This window comes from Aspergillus viridinutans, assembly GCF_018404265.1.
Source record: "Aspergillus viridinutans IFM 47045 DNA, scaffold_1, whole genome shotgun sequence".
Lineage (NCBI taxonomy): Eukaryota > Fungi > Ascomycota > Eurotiomycetes > Eurotiales > Aspergillaceae > Aspergillus > Aspergillus viridinutans.
Genome location: NW_025091217.1, coordinates 3,222,517 through 3,232,648, shown reverse-complemented (window position 1 = coordinate 3,232,648; position 10,132 = coordinate 3,222,517). Strand labels below are relative to the sequence as shown.

The 10,132-nt window shown below is 49.2% G+C and overlaps 3 protein-coding genes across 3 annotated transcripts; 2 read left to right on the top strand and 1 right to left on the bottom strand.

The window, feature by feature from the left end:
• Nucleotides 1-654: 654 nt before the first annotated feature.
• On the top strand, nt 655-1,264 carry Aspvir_001004 (putative heat shock trehalose synthase; the record flags this gene model as incomplete). Its single annotated transcript, XM_043266134.1, has 2 exons — nt 655-662; nt 796-1,264. 2 exons carry the CDS (start codon nt 655-657, stop codon nt 1,262-1,264), a joined length of 477 nt encoding a protein of 158 aa, XP_043122069.1.
• A 2,010-nt stretch (nt 1,265-3,274) lies between these two features.
• Aspvir_001003 (phosphoenolpyruvate synthase) lies at nt 3,275-5,695 on the top strand (the record flags this gene model as incomplete). The annotated part of the gene is made up of 1 exon (XM_043266133.1): nt 3,275-5,695. One exon carries the CDS (start codon nt 3,275-3,277, stop codon nt 5,693-5,695), a length of 2,421 nt encoding a protein of 806 aa, XP_043122068.1.
• Nucleotides 5,696-5,909: 214 nt separating this feature from the next.
• Aspvir_001002 (lactate/malate dehydrogenase family protein) lies at nt 5,910-6,890 on the bottom strand (the record flags this gene model as incomplete). Its single annotated transcript, XM_043266132.1, has 2 exons — nt 5,910-6,341; nt 6,393-6,890. The coding sequence occupies 2 exons, from the start codon at nt 6,888-6,890 to the stop codon at nt 5,910-5,912; spliced, it is 930 nt and encodes a 309-aa protein (XP_043122067.1).
• Nucleotides 6,891-10,132: the final 3,242 nt, after the last annotated feature.

Below are 10,132 nucleotides of genomic sequence, written 5' to 3'. Positions count from 1 at the left end.
GAAGGCTCTCGATGTCGAATTGCTATTGTGATTCGTAATTTGACATACTTGCTGGACTGTGTCAGTCATGAATTTGGAGAGCATGCTTCACGAGATCCGACTGAGCTCAGGCGGGAGATCATCTCTCAACTTCGGAACTATAGCGCTAAGCACAAGGAAAAATTCATAGGTGCTGGCTTGCCAGAGTCCCTTGTTCTGAAATGCCCAGGTCTTTGCTCACATCTTTGGCTCGAGCTTGATATTGTGCCGTTGGTTCTGAGACACGAAGCTCGCGCGAGGTCTGCACATGATCGGGGGGAGGTGGCCACCTTCTGGGGCTGGGAAAGAAAAGCACTAGATGAGCAAGCAGATTCCATGGCGCGGAAATGCATACGGTATCTAGTTGAGCTTATGGGCCAGGTGATCCTGAGCTAACAGCTTCCAGATCGTTTGGAATTGGACATGTGATACACACTGAGATCAGTCATAACAATCTTGTGGAGGTTGATAGTAATTTCTTGGCACGTCTTGCAGATAAGCAAGACTACGAGCGCACGGTTGAACCGAGGTCATGGGCAATTGCTCAGCAATATGCCCAGTGCCTTAGGGAAAAGCAAGTCAAAGTTGCATTCTTCAGCCTGACGTTTCACGGCCAGCCCGATGTACACATGAGACATGCCCTGGTAAGGTTTGCCCATTGTATGGGTGTTGAGTTTAGATGGTGAGTACAGAGTTTCTTCTTCTCCAAAGTTCAGGCTCTGTCCTCCAGTAATATTTTTGAGTAAGAGGGTTTTTGGCATATTGCTTACTTAACAGGTATGTCGCGAAGCCACGTCCAGGGATACACAATATTGTTCAGAAGATGAGGGACACCCTAGAGGGGTTGGACGACTCCCTCAACTATCTTTCCTTTGATGAGGAGTTAGAGATTTTAGAGTGGGTGTATGAGAATGCCAGACGATATTGGCTGCGCCACAGTGGGCCCCTTCAGCCCAGGTCAAAGGGAGGCATCGATTTGGTGGTCATTGATAGTGCACCCTTACTCCCTTTAGCACTTTTATCCAAGCAACAGGACCCCGGGAGACCAGTACTATATGAAAACCGTTTAATGTTCCAGAATGGCATGGCTGTGGATCCTAGTGGTCCTTCAGCTAGGGCCTGGGACTTTGTGCAGACCAGGTCATCAGATGTGGACCTACTGGTTTCTCCGGTACCACCTGAATTGGCACCACAGATATTACCCAGGAAGAGTGTGGGATATATTCCAGTTTCTGTCGACCAGTGAGTTCGCATTCAGGATATCTCACATGAACACGCTAATAATCTGTAGACTTGACGGCTTGAACAAGCATATGAATCAGGAAGACATCACCTTCTACGGCCAACAGTTTAACTCTCTGTGCAGAACTCTCAACGCACCTATTATACAGTATCCAGAAGGTAATGGTTCCCATCTCCTGTTGCAATTCATCACTGCGCAGCTAACATATTTATTTAACCTTTAGATCAATATATTCTACACCTTGCACAATTCAGGCCCCTTGACGAGACTATGATTATTCTGCAGGCTTATCAAATGTTTTGCTGCCAACGAATAAAGGAAGGCTCAACGGCGTCCATTCCAAAGCTACTTATATGCCGTCATGGCCCTCCTAAAGGCCGTGAGGGTTCACTCCTCTATGAAGTTATGCAACATATCAACAGCAAGATGCATGACATGTCACACCTGATCTGTGTCATAGAATTCAACGGTCCTGATCAATTGTGGAATGTCCTGCTTTCGAATGCTAAAGTTGTCATACAACTATCCATCCCTGAAGGAATTCCTGAATTTCTCCTGTGCGCCACTCAGAAACAGAAGCCTCTGATCACAATCAAGGATGCAAGTTCTTATTCATTCCTAGAGACCAACCCTACCACATGGCTGGTGGACAAAGATGACTGCAACTCTATCTCACGTCTCTTTCATCAACTCAATGACCCTAAACTCTCGCGGAAGATGGCATGCAATGGCCTTCCTGACCAATTTACCACTGTTGGGAATGCTATCACCTGGTTTTATATAGCATCAAAGCTATCAAAAAATGAAGTTATAGACCCAGATGGCAGAGACATCTATCAGTTGGCTCGGTCAGCGGCGAGTTAGTGAATAAGCAGCAACTTTGGGTTTGTCCTTAGTATTGTTCATAGTAAGTATCATTGATGAAGATTTATTTAAATTCAACCCGTTCATATTTAAGCAACTTAATGTGGTACAATAACACTAGTCGTTATTTACTATCATGAAATCTAGGCTATTTTACTCTATTTTACCTCTGATATGACTGCTTCAATTACTTAGCTTTCAGTATGTTTTCAACTCCAATCTTCTGGCCTGAAAAGGCCTTAGAGCTCAACTGGAATCCATCCAAAGTTGAGCTCATATGACGGAAAACAGCAGCTTGAGACAAAGACTCCATGTCTGGTCACGTGATTTTACAAGCTTGGTGTCCAGCGGCTCCAGCCCCATGGAGTTTGATCAGCATATCCCTTTCCGATGATACTGTCCAAGCTGAAAGAGATAAAAAGAATTTGTACAACTAGTATGGGGGGTGGGGGCCGCCCTTGTTTAATATAGTAGTGAATGCCCTATTAAGACACCATGCTTTAAACCACTAATGCTAATTTCGGCCCTAGCTCCACCAATGGATGACCAGTCTTAATCTGTTACCTTTCAGTTGTTGTCCTGCACACTAACTGTTGCTACTTTGATGAGTATTATTAGACTATGAGAGCTCAACCTAGCTGACTATTGTAACTATGCGCTGTTTCCTAACACGAGGATTAAGGATGCAAATTTTTTGCTCATTAGGCAGATATCCTGATGCAGATTAAAGTGCGTCATGATATCAATTGAGCAGTCAAATAAGGGAGTGGAGAAAAGGCATGATGTTGGAACATCTAATTCATACATCACAGCAGTGACAGTCAATGATGCGTTTGACAGTCGTAGGCCCATTCCAGACCAATATAACTGATCAGGAGATCTTTGGAGTTACCATGTGATTCAGCTCGGGGATCGACTAGACACCGGCCGAGTGTAGGATCTGTCGATCCGTGGAACCGTTGGCGATTGGATTTTCCAGTCTTTGTCTTCTGGCCTTTCTGGTGAGCATGGGATGACCATTTACGATTCGACGGGTGCATCTGGCCTATTTTACGGTCCAGCATCTGCAAATGAACGTCTTGAATCACGCACGAATTTGTCTACACATAATTTTTCTACCTCAGAGAGGGAACAAAACTATAAGCAAGAATGACAACAAGCACACAGAACAGCGATCTTCTTGTTCGTGACTTTGAGCAAGTCCGACTTCATGATGGTGCCGTTGTCGGAGGTAAGAATGCCTCGCTGGGTGAGATGATCAACACCCTTGGGACAAAGGGAATCGCAGTGCCTCCTGGCTTTGCCACAACAGCTCAGGCATACTGGGTCTACGTGGACGCCAATGGGATTCGGGACACGATGGCCGGGCTGATTGCGGACTGGGAAGCGGAAAAGACAACCCTGGCCGAGACGGGCAGGACAATGCGCCGGCTGTTTCTTCATGGAAGCTGGCCGGAAGATGCCGCCAGTCGCATCCGGGACGCCTATCGCGCTCTAGCCACCCGAGTAGGCGTCTCCGAACCGAGCGTGGCAGTACGCTCGAGCGCTACTGCTGAGGACTTGCCGGACGCCAGCTTCGCCGGTCAGCTCGAGTCGTACCTCAATATTACAGGGGAAAGGGCAGTACTAGATGCCTGCCGGCGGTGCTACGCCTCGCTCTTCACGGACCGGGCCATCAGCTACCGTCAGACCAAGGGCTTTGACCAGATGGGCATCGCGCTGTCCGTCGGCGTGCAGCAGATGGTGCGGTCCGCCGCCGGGGGGTCCGGCGTCATGTTCTCTATCGACACAGAAAGCGGCTTCGACCAGGTTGTGCTTATCAATGCCGCGTGGGGTCTTGGCGAAAATGTCGTTCAGGGCGCGGTCAACCCAGATGAGTACCAGGTCTTCAAGCCTCTGCTGGATAATGCCCGGCTGCGGCCCATCATCAGCAAGAAGCGAGGGGACAAGGCAATCAAGATGATCTACAGTGACGATCCGCGACAGCCGACGCATAACGTGCCAACGTCCAAAGCTGAGCGCGCCACTTTCGTCCTCAGCGATCCAGAGATTCTCCAGCTCGCTCGCTGGGCGTGTACCATTGAGGGCCATTATGCACGGCCCATGGACATGGAATGGGCCAAGGATGGGGTCACGGGCCGCCTGTACATCGTGCAGGCAAGGCCAGAAACAGTGCATTCGCGCCGGGGCGATGCCACCGCCCGCCTCCAGACGTATCAGGTTGGCCACGGCAAGGGCCGAGTGCTGGCTACGGGCGTCTCTATCGGAGAAGCGGCGGTCGCTGGCCGCGTCTGTCTCATCGAATCGGCCCGGGACCAAGACCGGTTCGTCAACGGGTCGATTCTGGTGACTCCGACCACGGACCCGGACTGGGTGCCCATCATGAAACAGGCGGCCGCGATCGTCACGGACCACGGCGGCCGCACCTCGCACGCAGCAATCGTCAGCCGCGAGCTGGGCCTTCCGGCGGTTGTGGGCACGGGCAATGCTACTTACGTGTTGCACACGAGGCAGGAGATCACTGTCTCCTGCGCTGAAGGGGACACGGGCCTGGTTTACGAGGGTCGCGCGGAGATCACAACCCAGACCGTGGATCTGACGGGCCTACCGCCAGTGAAGACCCAGGTGATGATCAACCTGGCCAACCCGGCGGCCGCTTACCGCTGGTGGCGGCTGCCCGTAGACGGGATCGGGTTGGCGCGCATGGAGTTCGTCGTCAGTAACGCGATCAGGGTGCACCCAATGGCACTGGTCCACTTCGACCGGTTGCAGGATGCAGAGGCCAAAGCCGAGATTGCGCGCCTGACGACGGGCTACGAGCGCGACCGCTGCGACTATTTTGTGGACCAATTGGCGCAAGGATTCGCGGCTCTCTGTGCCTCCGTCTATCCCCGTCCCGCCATCCTCCGCATGAGCGACTTCAAGACCAATGAGTATGCAGGGCTCATTGGTGGCGCCGAATTCGAGCCACAGGAGGATAACCCAATGATTGGCTTTCGCGGCGCGTCTCGCTACTACTCGCCGCGGTACCGCGAGGGCTTTGCGCTCGAATGCCGTGCCATTAAGCGACTGCGCGACGAGATGGGCTTTACCAACGCCATCGTCATGATCCCCTTCTGTCGCACGGTGGACGAGGCGCACAAGGTGTTGAACGTGCTGGCAGACAATGGGCTGCGGCGCGGGGACCACGGCCTCCAGGTGTATGTGATGTGTGAGATCCCTAGCAATGTCATCCTGGCTGCGGAGTTCGCGGACTGCTTTGATGGGTTCTCCATCGGCTCCAACGACTTGACACAGCTTACTCTTGGCGTTGACCGTGATTCGGCCGAGCTTGCGGACATCTTCAACGAACAAGACGAGGCTGTCAAGTGGATGATTGCACAGGTGATCACGGTGGCACGTCAAAAGGGCTGCAAGATCGGGATCTGTGGCCAGGCACCGAGTGACCACCCCCAGTTCGCTCAGTTCCTATCAGACCGGGGAATCGATTCGATTTCGGTCAGTCCGGACAGTTTCGTGACCATCAAGCGGCATCTGATTAGAAGTGAGCGGGGCATTCCCAATCGTTGAATATGTTTCTGAGAGTAGCCCTGATAGTCTACTACCCCTGTAACGTAAAAGACGTCTAAATTATGCTTTATATTGTGTCAAGATTGCTAACTACGCGTCATGAACCCGCCTTGGATACTATTACACTTATCGATTAGGACAAAAGATAGTGAAAAGCAAAGTCCGAAATAGATAATACATAATAATCTCCTCACTGCAGCAGGCGAAGGACGAATCACTCGTTCACATGCTCAATTATCTCATTCAAGGCTCCGGCTGACTTGGTAATTCTACCCCACTCCTCCCCATTTACCGGAATCCAAATCGTGCTGATAATTCCCTTCCGTCCCAGGACCACTGGCAAACTGAAACAACAGCCGAACTCCTCTTGAAAATGGCTGATGGGAAGGATATCTCGCTGGTCACCGAGGATGGATGAACAGATCTTGGAGATGATAGCGCCGATCCCAAGGGGCATTGCCCCCTTTGCTTTGATGATGGCCTGGGAGATCTGCTTGCACTCATTGGTGAGCTGGACAGGATCAAACGTATCCGGCGGCACGGCGGAGGCTAGTGGCACGCCACTCACAGCGGCGGTTGACCAGGCCACGACCTCATCGAGACCCTGCATACCAAGAACATGGATATCAATTGCGTCCGCGGCGACCTATGATCACAACCGTCAGTCAGGTCACGTTCGGGTTCGGCCCTCATGTACTCCAGCTTTGTTGGCCAATAGTCCACGCAGCCGAACTGAGTCAAGAAGGGTACCAGACCCCAAGACTTGCGAGGGGGACAGGCCGGAGAGCTGTTGCGCGATGGTGGCCAGCAGATCTACGGGATTTGACACAACCAGGAGGATGGCATCCGATCGGAAGGGGCGCATCGCCTGGATCACACTCCGGACGATCCCTAGGTTGCGATACATATGTTGCACGCTGGTTTCGCCAACAGAGAACTTAGACCCCGCTGTGATGATAATAATGTCACACTGCCCAGCCTCATGATATGTCCCTGCTCGGACGCGCATTTCCACACGTCCGCTCACTCGGCTCACGTCAGAGAGTTCCTGGACTTGGGCATTTCGGAGCTCAGATTTGATATCAACCAGGATCAGCTCATGCACGACCGAATTCATGATAAGCGCGTTCGCGGCTGCGGCGCCAACCTGGCCTACACCAACAATGCCAACGCGAGGTCCAGTGCTGGAGAGCATGATGACTACTATTGTGATAAATGTACAGATTGCATCTATAGCAGTAAATAGAATGGGAGGAGCGCGTGCTTCAGTCGATTTGGGACGAGCGCGTTATTCATGATGTTTGACAATGCTGTCATCTAGTTAAATACGCCCAGTATGTGAGACTCGGCCTTTTAAGGTTATGCGCTGGCTGGAAACTAGCTCCAAAGGCTGAGTGGGCTGATCGGATCGGGTGCTGTGGGGAATGACGTTTAGATCGAGATTCATTAGTGATTATGACCTAACCAGGAGACGTCATGTACGTCATGCCACGCTGTAACATAATCTTCTCTTAACTGACATATGCTTTGCATTCAATGTTGGATGATAATACAGATAAATGACTCTCATGACCGTTCTGCTGACAAAAAAAGCTATGTACGACCGTACGGTAGGTCAATATTGAGAAGGTACCCAACCGTTTCATGCTCCATATAGATCCAGCCTGAGAATTATATACAGAGATCAGTAATCTGCTGAGATCATAAAGATAGTTATATTTGCCAGCCGTATACGATACGTTCTGAAAAGCTGTCACCACTTATCTCATTGATTGTTTCTAAAAATTCTAATTGCCAATACAAGGTTATGCTTGTCCATATCCAGAATTATTCCGGACTACCCTTGTGACTGAAAATTGTATTGCGCTGTACAGAAACTGACTTAGAAGAGTAGCTGGTCTTATACTCTTTTGTATCATACACCCGACACCAGGTCTATCCCACTTTGATGTGTGTCCCCTGGAGATCGGTTACACTCGAGTCAATACACTACCCAGAAAGGTAGACGGCCGCGAAGCATCGCGCTAGTTATGTTAGAAGCTCTTTTTGGCCATCTAAGCAAATCAATTAGCTAGAATAGTGGGTTTCTCCCCTTATTGTCCTCCAGTGATTGTTTATTTCAATCAATTACTTGCCGCCCTTTAATAGCCATGCCCATTTCTCAATCAACCCTGGGGTGGCCTCCCAGCACTTATATTCAGCTCACCCCATATAACGAACACTTTGTATCCCGCAGTAACCAAATAATTATCTTCCCCTTAAATTATCATTTGAGTGCTTACAGAATTCATGTGTTTCTGGCGTAACAGATAGATTATTATCCACCAGGGTCTGCAAAGGGATCAAGAGACGTGTCAGTCCAGTTAGAATGAGGAGTATCCTATAAAGATGTTGGAAAGATTAAGCATGGAAGGTCAGTAAAGAGCGGCGGATGGTCATGGGACCACTGTAAAGTCTGCTAGGTTGCAGATTGCTACCATTACATGAGGTCACTATGCTTGTAACGTGCTTCAACATATCTTTTAAGAGACAAATGCTATAAATTTATTGTAGTGGACAAGAGGAGTCAAAGTCTTGATTGCAATGTACCTAGCAGGAAGCTAGTAGAAGGAAAGGACCACTGGCACGTTTTCTTCTCCCTCGATCACTCTTATCTGCTAATACACCTTGGAAGAGTTCGGTATTTTTGCGGTCAAAAACTCGGAAGTTAGCCTGCTCTCCTATGACAGTCCTTATTATCGACAGAATCCTAATAGGAAATTACAAAAGCTTTTACTCAACCTATTATACTGAGAACAGTTGAGAGTCTCTACTCTGGCATTTCCAGGATGTAGCGGCCAACAATCTTTTCCTGCTCTGTTGTTCTGGTAAGTGTACGTCCTCTTTCTGATATCCAGAACTGGCTTGGGAATGGAAAACACGGCTTACTTATTAGCTCATACAACTTTGCCCAACTCAGATAGCGGCACAGTTTTGAAGGGGACATGAATGAGACCCCGGTTAAAAAAATTAATGGCTTTATACCCATCCTGCTAGTTGCCGACGTAGCTTCCCTTAATATTAATCATTTGGACAACCGTACTGAATACAGGAGCTTTAAGATAAGTGTGGGCTGGCATGCCTATTGCGATAATTGTACTACAAGGTCTCACATAGCTCGCTGCCTGCTGAAATGGTAACTCTGAAGCAGCAAGTAAAAGCGTAGTATGTGGCCCGAGCCCATCTATTGTAGCGGCCCAGACATCATTAACAAGATCTTTGCTTTTTGAGAAAATCGATAAACACCTAGCAGAATGCTCTATTAGCCATATTAAACTGCTCATCAGTGATAGTTGATCAATAAAGAGCATACTTCAGCACCCAGCTCCTGGCACATTGCCTTTTTCTCATCACCACTATCAATAGCAACAACTCTGAGGCCCATAGCCTTTGCATACTGCTGTGCAAGGGATCCCAATCCCCCACCAGCACCAACAATTGCAACTATTTGTCCAGGCCGTGTACAGGACTCCTTCAGACCCTTGTAAACAGTAATACCAGCGCATAGGATTGGGGCAACAGCATCTAGGGGTGTATGCTTGGGAATCTTAGACACATGCATAGCCTTCGCCACACAATACTGTTGGAAGGTTCCATCAACTGTGTATCCAGAGAGCAAAGCCTTAGCACAGAGGGGTTCATCAGACTGACAGCAGAACTCGCATGAAAGACATGATCCATTAAGCCATTTTACACCGGCGTGGTCACCGATATTGATGTCAGTGACTAATTCGCCCTTAGCAACCACTATACCAGCCCCCTTGTGGCCACCGACAAGAGGCCACTTGGACTTAAGCGGCCAGTCACTTTTCATAGTGTGCAGGTCTGTATGGCAGACGCCAGAGTACTTGATATTGACTAACACTTCATCCGGGCCAGGTTGCCAAACAGGAATTTGCTTGTAGATAACACTACTACCTGGTGTCTCAATGACCTGTGCCCACTGCTTATCTGGTATCTCCATGATATCCGAAAATCTACCAATACAATAATTGGTCTGAAGAGTCGCCAAGCTGACCGGGCGAGAAGTTCAAAGAGGATAGGTTGTCGTTGGACGAGTAACTGAAAGTTATCCAATTTCAGAGAGAATCAACTTGGAGGACTACCAGCAATATGCATTTTAACGGGGGTGGAGCCGCTGTCAGGCCATCCACAGATAGTTAGTACATGACGGGTTGGAGTCATACGACTTAAAAATAGGAGTTGGGTCTAGATTTTACATTAAAGTTATTCCTGTGGTGGCAGATCTGGATTGTATGATCAAGGCTGTATTATGGTTCCGTTCTGTTGACAGAGCATATACGTCATCAATAGTAGATACCAACGCAGGCGGTGGCGAGCTATTAAAAGCTTTAGTCAAAGTCGGAGCACCTTGGTGAGGAGGCAGGAAATCTTTAG